The sequence below is a fragment of the Phocoena phocoena genome, chromosome 7, assembly GCF_963924675.1.
Source record: "Phocoena phocoena chromosome 7, mPhoPho1.1, whole genome shotgun sequence".
In the NCBI taxonomy this organism is placed as follows: Eukaryota; Metazoa; Chordata; class Mammalia; order Artiodactyla; family Phocoenidae; genus Phocoena; species Phocoena phocoena.
This window is the reverse complement of record NC_089225.1, coordinates 8,560,601-8,575,614: the sequence shown is the minus strand read 5'-3', so window position 1 is coordinate 8,575,614 and position 15,014 is coordinate 8,560,601. Positions and strand designations below refer to the sequence as shown.

Sequence of the window (15,014 nt, the reverse complement as noted above, 5' to 3'; positions counted from 1 at the left end):
AAAGCAGAGCCAGAGACATGTACTCGTCCCTCAGATGAGGGCTTTGAGGGAAGAGGGGGGGAACGTGCAAGTGTTGGGGTCTGGAGAGTGGTAAGTATGGAGTTGCCCTCCTCTGATAGTGAAGGATGTGAGTAGAGAACTTGGGGGGCAGGAGGCGAAGTATGAGATCAGAAAGTCAGGTTTGGACATGCAGTTTGAAACATCTGACACCCAAGTGGAACTTTGAAGCAGGCAGCTGGATTTATGGGTCTGGAATTCAGGAGAGAAGACTGAACTTGAAATACAAATTTGGAAGTCACTGGCATGGAAAATCAGGAGATTTGCAATGACTGTTCTCAGTAATCTGATCTTCGTTTAAGAGAAGCCGAAAATTCATATTGATTCTTTGAAACTTTCTAAATTATAAACATACTGACTATATTTTCCAAAACTATGTTGATTCCCTCTGCTTTCTTAATGCTTTTCCCAGGGTTGGTCTGCTCCAGCTGGAAACTTGTGCTTGGCCTCAGTGAAAGCTAAGTTAGGGAAAGAACCACTCTGATCTTTCTCAAGGAAAACGGCAGGGGTCCCTTTGTTCTTCCTAATGCCCAGGGGGGCGAAGTGTATTTGGCAGAAAATATGCTTGCCAAGATGCTTGAAATTGGACTCTAGTCTTTGGAGTAAGTCAGTCTCTCAGTACTCTGTAAAATACTCTCTTCTTTGAAGAAGCTTATCTAACTGTCTACCTTGCTGTGTATCTTTAAAGAGAAGCATTTTCTTTTCTTTCATATCTCCCTGCGAACAAGAAAGCACACCACCAAACAACTGTGAGCCAGAACCATATGCCACGGAAGGCTGGATTGGACCATTAATGAGGTCCATGGGCCACTCTGGGCAACTCTTCCTCCCACTTCATCTCTTACCTGGGTGGTCCACAGCTCCAACTAGCAATGAGCCTTTTCTTTTGGAAGAAGTTTTGATTTCGGGGAAAATTATACTTTCTCATGTAAAACTCGTATAACACTTGTGTCCCTGTTATATTTTTTTCTTTTCTCCTTCCATTCCTAATTCTTTTCTGCCTTTTCTTCCACTCTTTCGTTCATCTCCCTTCAAATTATGCACATCCTACTTTTAGAAAGACGCAAACAGCTTCTGATGCGTGTGCCCTGCTCTCCGAGTCCTTGCTGGCACACATCATCATGCTTCTTTGGGCTTCTGAAGACTATGACATCAACAGTTGTGTTTCCGCTGAAAGCTGTTTATTAAACGTCGTACACCACAAGAAGGCACATCTGATTCAGCTATATATGAAATATCATTAGGATTTTAGAAGGTAGTTGTTCAGCATGATTATCTCGTAGCAAATTGAATTCAGTGCCTTACACCTAAGATTGTCACTGTCCTCACACTTAATGAGTTCTATTCACTTGCGTAGTTCCACACTGGCCTATTTCTGTGTTCATGTCTCAAGTGCTCAGTGTATACCAAGTAGAGAGAAAAAGAAACAAAACACCAGTTAAAATGAACTGATTGAAGAACACGGAAATTATACTCCTAAAACTGCCCTTTTTAAATAAGCCGGTTGGGGTTATACATCTTTTATTTTGAGTGTCTACTTTACAAATGAGTTTTTCTAATCACAGTGTGCATTGAACCAAAATGAACCAAGCTCAAAGGCAGCCCTGTAAGTATTCATTCAATTTTTTCTCGTTCTAGGAATATTAGATGTTTTTCTTTTCCCAGGTACTCTTTTTCCCTCTCAGAAATACATCATTTTTTTTTGAGTGACCATAAACAAATGAATTTCTAGCCTACATATTTGTTGGTAAATTGAGTTTAGTAACACTGTAATACAAGGTCTGTGTGAGGCTTTTTAAGTATGTTCAAAGTACCCAGCTAGTTCTTATACTTTTCCACAAGATCTCTCCCCCTACACGCCCCACTTAGCTTGGCAATATTGAGTTTTAAAAATACTTTAAAATGTAAAATTGTAAGGAAAAATGTGTTTCTATTGCTGTTTGTATTTATAGGATGCTGATTTACAAAAAGTTAAGATTGTTAGTTGGAAATAAGAGAATCGCAACTCAAGCTAGCCTGATACATAGGGGGTTTTCCCAGAAAGATCTTGGGTTGTCTCACAGAATCTAAGCTAGATTAAAACAACCAGCCCTCAGAAAGTTCAGGGATGCAACCTAATCTTGGAAACAGCAGAGAACCGCCATACAAATATTGTCAGGAGTCTCTCCATCTGTCTTTTCTGCTACGTTCTGGACCTCAGCATTTTTTTTCTCTCTCTCTTTTTCACTGCAGATAAGCTTTCTTCTCATGGCTGAAAACATGGCCAGTGACAACTTCTGAGTTTTTATCTTATAGCTTCAGTCATCAAAAAAGGGGCTGATCTGAACTTTCTTGGTGCCAATACCAAAAGAACTATAGGATAACTACCTACTGACCTGGCTTTGCTCAGCTTTCCATCTTTAAAGCAATTAACTTTTTCTTGGTGGAGGGAGGGGAACAGTAATACCGTTGTTTGTCAATCATGGAATCTGACTCGTGTGTGTGTGTGTGTGTGTGTGTGTGTGTGTGTATATATATATATATGTGTGATTGGGGGAGGTGAGTGGGATGGGGTGGGATAGAGCAGCCATAGACATGTCATGTAAGAATTTGAGAGGTTCAGAGGGGAAAGATCTTGAGAAAAGTCCACTGTAGGAGAAGCAGTATTCAGAAACAAGCAGTTCTGGATGCAAAAGAAGAAAAGGTGTGGAGGAGGGTGGGCCTTCACCGGCTCTCTATCAGGGCACACCCAGAGGCAGAGGTTCTTGCTTGGATTTTGCTCGTGAGGACACTTATGCTTCAAGTTTATCTAACTTCCCCACAGCACAAGGTTACTGGTGTCGGGGGGGTGGGGGGTGGGGCAGAAACCTGTGGTTTATCTGAGTAACAAGCCTGTTTCTTTTCCACCAAGCTGGGTGGGGGAATCCAGAGGAAGGGTAGAATTTGGAGTAAGGAAGGGCTCATGTTTTGGTTTATTGATTGATTGGTTGGATTTTGTGATCATGTTCCAGAGCAAAATTACTGAGTCCCTTCCCCCCCTCCCTGCTTTTTTCTGTGTTTTTAAGCCTTAGCTGGACACCATGGTATCAAAAGGTTTTTCCCAAACAGAAGCCCTGTCAGCACAATAGTGTGTTTGCTGTGCTGAGCAGAAAATTTCTAATAATATGTCTGGACATGTTCAGGAATATTAGTTTCTGGGCTTTGAAACAATCATTGCTGGAGGGTTTCCTACCTATGTAGGACACTTAGGGTAAATCATCTTACTTTTCCTTGCCTCACATTTTCGGAGGCTGCACAATGAACCCTTTTGTTGTATTATACCACTTCTGTGATTTCGCTGTTTATTCCCTGTCCCTGTTGAAATTCATGAGATTTTACTCTTCCCGTAAAGATTGTTTTCAAAAATTTCAGTGTTTAGCATTGCTTTTACTCTTAATCTTATTTGTTATACATATTGAGCACTTGCCTGGTTATTTTTTAGGAGAACAGTACCTGGAGGGTAGAGATTTTAAATCATGTATGTAAGAGATGAAGAGAATTACCTAAAGACACCATGTAGTAAATTGCTGACCTGGGATTTGTGCTCAGATATATATAACCCTGAAGTCTGTGATCTTTGTCGAGAAGAAATGAATGTTGCCTTCACTCCCCTTAGCCCAAGTGACACTTAACGTTTGTCCTTGTTATGCTTCATATCTTGAATTTTCACTTAATCCAGTCCCAGTGTTTTTTTTTTTTTTGCGGTAAGCGGGCCTCTTACTGTTGTGGCCTCTCCTGTTGCGGAGCACAGGCTCCGAACGCACAGGCTCAGCGGCCATGGCTCACGGGCCTAGCCACTCGGCGGCATGTGGGATCCTCCCAGACCGGGGCACGAACCCGTGTCCCCTGCATCGGCAGGTGGACTCAACCACTGCGCCACCAGGGAAGACCCCCAGTCTGTTTTATTCCTTTTTGCTAACATCATTTGTAGTAGCTTTATGATAGCCCATTAATATTATGTACTACAACTTTCCTAAGAAATCTTCTCATGTTGGAAACTTACATGGATTCATCACGGCATCATTGTGAATAAGGATAATTAGCACACATAGTTTTATGTTTTGAAATACATCCTAAAGATAGAGCCATCTAAGGGTGATTTCTGGGTTAACTTATATGAATGTTTCAGAGAGTTTTTAAAGTGTATGGTGAAAATATTTTTCAGAATAGTCATACTGTTTTCATTATAAGTAGTAAAGGCCTCATTTTAAGGGTGTTATTGGCTCTGTTAATAACTATAGAATTTCCTAGTATGTTAACTGAACAGATACCATCTTTTCAAATTCATGGGGAGTTTAAAATAGACTCCTGGCCGTCACCCAAAAGAAAAGCAGGAGGATTATGACCTGTTATTTGTCCCTTTCCCCTTTCCTTTAAAAATGCAAAACCTTTTCAAAATGCAAAATTACATCTTTGTCTATTTTGTTCTACAGTAAGTGAAAAACCTTACAAATTCTGACCATTTCAAATTAACTTTAAGTCAATGAACATGTGCCCCAGTGTTGAAATGTTTTATTTAATTGCCTAAATCAGCCCTGAGCCTTTCTTTGCCCAGTAGTACCAGGTGGACCCACCTCTTGTGGTGAAACTATTGTCTTATGTTCACGTATTCAAGTCTCACTCAGGAATGGGAGTAGAGCAGACCGATTTCTACCATTAATTCATGTAGTCGGATATAAGACGTTTTTGTTTTTCCCCTTATTTCAACTGATTTGGTTTATTTTGTTTGATTTTGCTCCATCTCTCAAGGTGTTTGCCAAACTACTGTGAACATGGAGGAAGCTGCTTCCAGTCCTGGGTGACCTTCTACTGTAACTGCAGTGACACAGGTTACGTGGGCGCCACCTGCCATAACTGTGAGTAGACTCATGCCTACCCACAGTAGAATGGGCAAAAATCCACGAATATCAGGGATAATGTCAGGATATATTCAACATGGGGTGGGCACGTTTTAGTCATTCCTTCAGTGTGTTTCTTTTTTTTTTTTTTAATTTTTGGCTACGTTCAGACTTCACTGCTGTGCACGGGCTTCCTCTAGTTGCTGCAAGTGTGGGCTTCTCTTTGTTGTGGTGCGGGGACTTCTCACTGCAGTGGCTTCTCTTGTTGCAGAGCACGGGCTCTAGGCGTGCAAGCTTCAGTAGTTGCAAAACACGGGCTCAATAGTTGTGGCTCTTGGGCTCAGTAGTTGCGGCTCACCAGCTCTAGAGTGCAGGCTCAGTAGTTGTGGCACATGGCCTTAGTTGCTCCACAGCATGTGGGATGTTCCTGGACCAGGGATCGAACCCATGTCCCCTGCATTGGCAGGCAGATTCTTAACCACTGCGCCACCAGGGAAGTCCCCAACGTGTGTTTCTTGAGAGCATACTCTATGCCAAACACTGTGGTGAGCATGGAGGATGCACAAATACAAAGCCATATCATCATGAAGCTCAAGGTCTACCAGGAAGACAGACAGGAAATAGGATAAGTGTTGAGGTAGAGGAAAGATAAGGTGCTGTAGGCACACAAAGAAGAGCTCTGAAGTCAACTGCATTTTCTAGATGGGCTAAGTTAGGCTGTGCAATAAAAAACCTGCATCTCGGTGGCGTAAGTAATGAGCAGTTGAGTCATGCCTGTGTTACCTGCATATCACAGGTCTGCAGGGAACCCTCTTCCAAAGGTGTTCTTGTTCTGGGAAGCTGACAGAGACTCCATCATCTGGAATGTTGCTCTGTCAGGGAGAGGGATGCACAAGGAAACATGTGTTTTTAAAAGCTTCTACCTGGAAGTTTCTTCTTGGATGCTTCTACCTGGAAGTGGCAAATGTTACTTCCACTCATGGAATCATTGGCCAGATAGAGTCCCATGAGCACCTAACTTCAAGGGGGTAGGAAGTGTCATCTTACCATGGTATCTGAGACAACAGAACCAGCATATTGGTGATAAGTACTGACAATGTCTGTGTGTCCATGTTGGGGAGGCTTCCGATAGAAGGTTTGAGCTGATCTCATGATAGGAATGTGGCAGACAAGGAAAAGAAAACAGGAAACTGAAACTGTAAGTAGTTTCACATGGTGGGAGAGTTCTGACAGTAAATGGTAAGAAAGGAAGCAGGAAGTGAAGAACCTGGAGCACACAGAGAATAAGGGGAGAGGAGGAAAAAGTAAAGGAAGAGCAGCAGTGCCACGATTTCCATAATTCGATAGTCGTGTCAGGGTCACCAAACAAAAAAAAACACATGACAAAATAGAGAAGGTTTGCTGTTTGGAGAATTGTATGTCAAACTGTGTGAAATGAACTGTAAGTTTAACTGACAAAGATGTAATTGGAAGGTGCTGGCTATAGTGGTAGGAGATTTCACAGAAAATGTGAACTTCAAAATTGACTTAGAAGGTAGAGGAGTGGGAGAAGGGGCTTCTAGAATAATGTAACAGCCAAGCCAAGGCTGGACCTATTCTGAGGACTTCAAGGAGACTATCACTCAGGGCCAGATCTCACCTGTTTTCCTTAAGTCCCTGCTGTTCCTGGCATGGCACTCAGAATGCAGAAAGGGAACGGTAGATGCCAGCTGGGCTAGAATCAGACTCTGATCCAGGATGAACAGCGCTGATGCTCTCATCCCTGCAGACCTCTCAGCCATTCTGTGGCCTCTTCTATGCCTTGTAATGTAACATTCACCAATGGTGACCACAGAGGAGGCCAAGCAAATCAGAGAAGAAATAGCCCATTGGCCATCATGAGATGACATTATTACTGTTAGCTGCCTGTAGAAGTGAAAAACACTGCCTGGCTTTATAATGATATAACTTACTTAAAATTTTCTATTTAGAGATTTGGAACAGTGAACAACAGACTGAGAGAGATTAGATTTAATTTTTAGCAAACTCTTATACTTGAACAAGGACAAAATTTTAACACGCTGGAGCTTGTTTTCTCACAGATCCTGTAAAGGAAAACTAACAAAATCTTGTGGACCATTTTAGGGCTAAAATTACAAGTTTTTATTTAAGATTCTCAATTAATACCAATCTATAATTTTTTTTTAATTAATTAATTAATTTTTGACTGTGTTGGGTCTTCGTTGCTGTATGCGGGCTTTCTCTCGTTGCAGCAAGCTGGGGCTACTCTTCATTGCAGTTCACGGGCTTCTCACTGCAGTGGCTTCTCCTGTTGTGGAGCACAGGCTCTAGGCACGTGGGCTTCAGTAGTTGTGGCATGCGGGCTCAGTAGTTGTGGCACACAGGCTTAGTTGCTCTGCGGCATGCGGAATCTTCCCGGACCAGGGCCCAAACCCATGTCCCCTGAATTGGCAGGCAGATTCTTAACCACTGCACCACCAGGGAAGCCCCCCAATCTATAAATGTTGAGTCCTGTTCCAGAACTATTATCCCTAAACAGCCAAGAACAACATATACTTGGACAGATACATTGTAGGACACATACAGGACTGTCCAGATTGTATGGACAATGCTCTTGTAAGAAGCTCAGAGGCAACCAGAGTGGCCATCAATTTAATAGTGAGATGAGAGAAACTTGAAGATTTAAGTCAAAACTATCCAAATACTGGACAAATCATATGATAACATTCCTATGATTTGTAAATCTTATTCTGTTCACTTTCTCCTAAAGTAATTTAATAATATTTTGAGAAGTTCCTCTCTATGGATGCTCTCCTCCTTTAAATTTATCCATCCATCATGCTAAAAATAGAAGATTTCCAACTCTATAAAAAAGGCATGAACTTAAAAGTCAATGGATGTGAGGTGCTGATTTTTAAAGGAACACTGTCAAAGTTGATGAGCAGGAAACGTAACATACCAAGCCTTAAAAATCTCATTCTCTTTTTATCCCCCTTTCTGTGACATTACTCAGGGTTTATACCATGGGCTGCAACACTATTAAACCCCTCTGGGCACCCAGCCAAGACAGTTCAGAGGTGCTTGGGTGGCTGTGAGGTTTGGATGCCTATGCAATTCAAAAATTTGTCTCCCTTTAACTAATCCCTCTTCCTCCCCCCAATTGGGTGAGGGGCACTGTTTTGCGTCATATGTGTAAATTGAGTAAATCAAGTCGTGCTTTCCTGCCTTCAGAAAATCTGTGTCCCGAATGTAGGGCATCAGAAATGAGAGCTGCTAAAATACAGAAAACAGAACAGAGGATCCCCTCAGGTAAAAGCAAAACAAGCAAGTTCGCAAACATGCTAGTGTGGAAATGGCAATGCCCTTGGTGTGTTGGGCTGTAATTCCTTGAAACAGTCATGCACAATCAGAAGAGTAGATGCAAGAGCTTTAGATTTGTAAGACATTTATAAGGATACTTAAAACTCGTAATTTCTTGACTACTAGTCTTTTGTCTTTTCGTGCTCTTTAGGATTAGTTTGGTTTTTTTCATTCTTGGTGCATCCTAGTAAATGTGAACCAATAGGGCTAAGGACAGATATGATTCGCTTCTTTCTCTCTCGCTTTGTGGATAAGAGAGGGGTCTGGCTCAGGAGGAGGATATGACGAACTCTAAGGAATGGTACAATGGGAATTCCCAAAGTCCTTAAACATGGTAGGTTGCTGTTAAAAGTAGGTATGTCGGGGCTTCCCTGGCGGTGCAGTGGTTGAGAGTCTGCCTGCCGATGCGGGGGACGCGGGTTTGTGTCCCGGTCCGGGAGGATCCCAGGTGCCGCGGAGCGGCTGGGCCCGTGAGCCATGGCCGCTGAGCCTGCGCGTTCGGAGCCTGTGCTCCGCAACGGGAGAGGCCACAACAGTGAGAGGCCCGTGTACCACACACACACACAAAAAAATAATAAAGTAGATATGTCATCATTGCATTTCAATTTTCTTTCCTCCTTACCTGATGACATATAAAGAACTTGGGTACACAAGTTATGTTACTTAGGTACACAAGTTATGTCACTTTTCAAACACGCTTGGTTCAAAGCCTCCTGCTTAACAAGATATGATGATTATGTGGGCAATTCCTCTCCAATCTGTGGCAGCTTCCCCACAGAAGAAGGAAATATGAGACCATCACTTATCCCATGAACTGACATTAAACATTATGTCTGTAAGTTGCTTCGCTCAGCAACTTTCTCCCCTAAGTTGTATCCTATTTGCCAGAGGGAAAGCTGAAGGTAAAATAATGTTTTCAGCCCAGATTAAGTCCTGGCAACCCACCCAGTGATCAGAGCCTTCTGATCACTAGAGCTGGTTATTGGTTTTCTAAAATGTGCAAGTTTAGAAGGTTATGTAATTGAAGCCAAACTACTGAGTACTCAAGGTATATCTTGGCCATGGTATATTATGAATCCAAGTTAAGATTAAAAGGAAGAGGTTTTGTTATGGGAGCTTAATCATAGATTAGTCTACAACATAATGATAAAGTGAGGTGGGTATTATTATTCTCCCCATTTTATAGATGAGCACACTGAAGCCCAGAAGATTACGTATCCTCCTCAAGGTAACATATGAAGCAAATGAAGGAGCTGGGATTTAAATAGAGGGAATCTGGCTGTGATGCAAGATAAGCCCCATATCTTATTTCCTTTCTCAAATAACGAAGACATTTTGCAAACCTGTGTATATGAACTTAGTGATGGGACATTCATGATGTCTTTCATACTGCTTGAGACCCAGTAGGATATTGTGATACCAGATAGAAAATGCAGTTCTAGAAGACTGAGAGGTGAGAACGTTTTTGTGTTCTAGAATAATCATGAAATCATCCTGGAAGGAAGTAGGTTGAGTCAGCACTTGAAAGACAGCTCAAATTAAAATGGATAAAAAGACAAGGGAAGCCTATTGAAAACAGAGGTTGCCGAGAGCCAAGGTGTGATGGTAGAATATATATGCTGTGATTTGGGACAATGCAGATGTTTGCCTGACTCAAGAAAGGGAAAATAGCTCTTTTCATTCATTCCTGAAGCCCAAGTGGTATTCCCATAAAGCACTTTCCCCTAGGGGAAATCTGAGCTCACTTCCCTTTATTACCAAAGCTTTTCACCCGTTATTGCAGTATTTATAAATATGACTTTAATGACTGCATAATAAATAGTCTATTTAATAGCTTCTTGTTTTTATTCAACCATTTTAATCTTTTATTGGGTGGGGGATGAGGAACCCTGTGTTGTTTCCAAATATTTATTATTCTAACCAATACCACAGTGGACATCTTTGTGCTTAAATAAATTTTAACCCCATGTTCCATTGTTTTCTTGAACTGGGCATAGGAATGGCATATTTGATTCAAAGATTATGAATCATTTTAAGGATCTTGATTCATATTTCAACTAGCTTTCCTAAAGTCTTGCTACAGTTTATACTCTGATCGCTATTTTTTGAGATATCTTGTTTCACCTTCTAAGCCAGAATTATTTACTATATGTTATAAAACTATTTTACATGTTTTTACTAAAACATTTGCATACTTTTAAAATTAATTAGTTAACTAATTTTTGGCTGCGTTGGGTCTTCGTTGCTGCGTGTGGGCTTTCTCTAGTTGCGGTGAGCGGGGGCTACTCTTCCTTGCGGTGTGCGGGCTTCTTATTCCTGTGGCTTCTCTTGTTGTGGAGCATGGGCTCTAGGCGTGCGGGCTTCAGTAGTTGTGGCACACGGGTTTAGTTGCTCCGCGGCATGTGGGATCTTCCCAGACCAGGGCTCGAACCCATGTCCCCTGCATTGGCAGGTGGATTCTTAACCACGGTGCCACCAGGGAAGTCCCATAACACATTTGCATATTGATATGGAAATTATTATGGACCCTCATGATGAACTCCAGATGAAGAATAAGGTTTTATAGGTGAATTATGCAGTAGGAATAAGATTATCTCTACAGAACTGTATTTAATCATTCAACAAGTATGTACCTTTTGAAAGCACATCTGATGTCAGTAACCAGGAAACTGACTGACTGTCACCTTGCGCGGACTCGGTAAGGACCCAAGTACTTACTCCTCATTTTCCACATGTCTCCTCATGAGTGGGACTATCCTTGATCTCCTCAGTATCTATATCTGATCACATTCACATGGACCCTTTTCTGGGGTGTCTGCATTGTTTCTCAGCCTTTGCAAATCCCTTTTTACCATGTAGTCTCTCCAACATCCTAACAATGCCTTTCAGCTTACTTTTCAGCTTGGCAAGAAGATGTCTGCTTTCCTCCTCTCCCAAGCTTGACATAGTGCCTCCCCCATTGGGCGATGAATAGCCAGGTATTGATTGGGAGCATATCAAGTTGTCTGACGATCAACCTCTAAGGTAGTCATCATAGAGGGATAACACTTTAGCTATTTTAGCAGTAGGTAAATGGTCCTCTCACTGCATGATATTTCATGGTTGAAATGAAAGGTTAGAGACGGTAGGGGATTCTGGTAATAAGAGGTTTATTTAAAAGCAGGACTCATATCTCTTTGCTCAGTTCAACTCATATCCTAATATTATTCTGTGGGTTTCCTATCAAGATCTAAAGAAAATTCATCTCCAGGGTTAACCCTGAATGCCATCAGCAGCTGTTCTAAGCTGTAACTAGCTACCTAAAGTAGAAGAAAAACAAAAACAGTAATGCATTTTTTTATCTTTTTATTTTATATTGGAGTACAGTTGATTAACAATGCTATGTTAGTTTCGGGTGTACAACAAAGCGATTCAGTTATACATGTAGATGTATCTGTTCTTTTTCAAATTCTTTTCCCAATTAGGTTGTTACAGAATATTGAGAAGAGTTCCCTGTGCCATACAGTAGGAATGAATTGTTGAATCCACACCCTGCTTCATTTTATGACACTAGCCTTTGGTGTCATCATTACCTTTATTCATGTTAACTCCCCCACTGAGACTCTAAACTCCTTTAGGGGAGGAACTGCGTCTTGCTTACATTTGTACTAACCATATCTAAAGAACTGGTGACATCCAGGGCATATCATGTAATTGGTGAGACAGACAGTTACGCAGAAAAAGATAACTCATTGTGCCATTAAATGGGGAATCTGTAAGGACAGGATGGTGTCTGAATCTTCTCTGTGTCCCCAACCTTTTGTCTAATCCCTGACACATCATAGGTATCTGCTGTTGTCTGTACACACGGATGGATAAATCAGATAGGAGCACACAGTAATGTGGAGTTACTGCGATAAGGGCACTGTCCCTTTCTGGGGGAGGTGAGAAAGTTTTCACAATAATTGACATTTGAGCAGAGGCTTGAAGGATGAGAAAGAACAAAAGACAGAGACACATGAAGTGTCGTGCAGCAGGGAGTGCTATGAGCTGCTTACACAGCTGGAATCCAAGGTGAAATGGAGGAAAGGAGAGTCAGGATTTGCAGACAGAAGTGAAGATGGGTGATACATTGAGAAGGAGCTTGTTTCTCTGTTGAGCACCTAGGAGTCAGCCACAGTTTCTTGGTTTTGTTCTAATGCTGAGAATTGACTTGCTAATATATATTTCGTTTTGTTTTTTTTATTTTGTAAGTTCCTTTTGGAACTCTTAACTGTGATCGTATCGTAGAACATGCACCGAAGTTGGAAGACAACTTCATGTTGGGTGCAAGGGTCCAAGTTGGGTATGTGTTGGGCGCAAGGGAGAGATACGATGCTATTTGCAATTATGTGAGCAGCAAATAATGAGAGAGCAAGCTAGAAAGAAGGGACCTGACTTGAAAGGCATATCTAACATTGGATCAAACAGACTTGGAGACAAATCGAATACAGCAGAGAGAAGGATGGCTTGTAGCTTTGTAGCTTGGAAGACTTCATGAAAGAAGGATGTAGTGACTAAGTCCCCAGGTTGCTCTGGGCCTGACAGTTAAATCCAGGCTCTACAACTTACAAGATGTATAACTGAGGGTGAGTTATGTGAGTGCTGTGTGCTTTAATGTCCTCGTTTGTGATACGTGGCTAGTAATAGCAGCCACATAATGGAAATATCATGAGGATTAAATAAAAAAATTCCCATAAAGTATTTAGTCTTGTGCCTGGCAAATGCAAAGCCCCTGATCCATGTCAGCTACCATTTGAACAGATGGAAGACGTGCAGACTGAGGCAAAGACTTAGCAGATGAAATCTTCAGTTCAGTTTGGGGCATGATATTTGCCTGGAGATATGTTACCTATGCAGAAGTACCTGGACATCCCAGAGTCAGGTCCCGGGGGAAAGAGCATAATCACTGGGTGTATAGTTGCTGAAGCCTTTTGAATAGTTGAAGTCAATCAGATATGGTGGGCCAAGGGTGGAAACTGCCAAGTAAAATATTTTAAGGGGCTCAAGAAGAGATACGATTGAGACACAATTAAGAAGGAAGTGTGAGGAAAGAAAAAGGAAGAGCGAAATAAAAATGGTAATGTAAAAGGCAGAAGAGTAGTGTTCTGAGAATAGATTATAAACAGAAATGTCCAAGCAATGTGCTCCAGGTGACTTCATCATTGTGCTTGGTCATAGGTGAATGGCTGGATGTTTACATAAGAAGTTGGGGAAAAGCACAATAAGTGAAAGAAAGACAACGGTTTTCAAAAATTTATTTTTTAATTAATTAATTTGTTATTGAAGTATAATTGACTTATAATGTGTTAGTTTCAGGTTACAGCAAAATGATTCAGTTATATATAAATATATATTCTTTTTCAGATTTTTACCATTATAGATTATTAAAAGTTAATGAGTATGGGTCCCTGTGCTGTATAGTAGGTCCATGTTGGTTATCTATTTTTTGTTTTTTGACTTATACCTATTTATTTTTTTTAACATCTTTATTGGAGTATAATTGCTTTACAATGGTGTGTTAGTTTCTGCTTTATAACAAAGTGAATCAGTTATATATATACATTTGTTCCCATATCTCTTCCCTCTTGTGTCTCCCTCCCTCCCACCCTCCCTATCCCACCCCTCCAGGTGGTCACAAAGCACCGAGCTGATCTCCCTGTGCTATGCAGCTGCTTCCCACTAGCTACCTTACGTTTGGTGGTGTATATATGTCCATGCCACTCTCTCACTTTGTCACAGCTTATATAGAGTAGTGCGTATATGTTAATCCTAAACTCCTAATTTATCTCTCCCCACCACCTTTCCCCTTTGGTAACCATAAGTTTGTTTTCTATGTCTGTGGGTCTATTTCTGTTTTATATGTAAGTTCATTTGCATCATTTTTTATATTCCACATATAAATGATACCATATGATATTTGTCTTTGTCTGACTTACTTCACTTAGTATAATGATCTCTAGGTCCATCCATGTTGCTGCAAATGGCTTTATTTCATTCTTTTTTATGGCTGAATAGTATTTCACTGTGTATATATTTACCACATGTTCTTTATCCATTCATCTGTTGATGGACACCTAGGTTGTTTCCATGTCTTGACTATTGTAAGTAGTGCTTCTATGAATATGCGGGTGCATATATCTTTTTGAGTTAGAGCTTTTCCAGATATGTGCCCAAGAGTGGGATTGCTGGATCATATGGCAACTCTATTTTTAGTTTTTTAAGGAACCTCCATACGGTTTTTCATAGTGGCTGCACCAGTTTACATTCCCAGCAACTGTGTAGGAGGGTTCCCTTTTCAAGAGACTTTGTTAATTGGTAGCTATCATAGGTGTTGTCAGGATCCAGGTGATTCAAAACCACTACCTGCCATTGAAGTGATTTTACTCTCCTTCAGGAGGAAAGACCAATATCTTTGCATCCGTTAATAAACAAGTAATGCAAGGTGGTGTGTAGTTATGTGCATGGGTCTGACTGCAAGGTGCCTGCAAGCCTGTGAGGAGAGAGATTAGAGCAGGATGAGCTGAGGTGAAAGGCTTCTTGGAGGATTGGTCTGGCCTGGACACAAGGGAGGGACTTGGGTAAGCAGAGAAGTCTTAGGAGAGTGTTTTTCAAGGGTGAGAATCAAAGGAAGGATTTGAAATAAGGAAGAGCATGGAGACTGGGTTTTACTCAAGGCACAGCGTAAGGGCAAGGGAAGGAACATCCCTTGAGCTTCTTTTA

General features: G+C 41.3%; 1 protein-coding gene across 2 annotated transcripts in view; it reads left to right on the top strand.

Moving 5' to 3' along the window:
* CNTNAP5 (contactin associated protein family member 5) overlaps nucleotides 1–15,014 on the top strand; it is an 881,675-nt gene that overhangs the window by 551,881 nt on the left and 314,780 nt on the right. For both annotated transcript variants that reach the window (XM_065881152.1, XM_065881151.1), the window contains exon 11: nucleotides 4,825–4,931. In XM_065881152.1, the coding sequence (XP_065737224.1) occupies nucleotides 4,825–4,931 (107 nt within the window). The remainder of the gene's footprint in view (nucleotides 1–4,824; nucleotides 4,932–15,014) is intronic.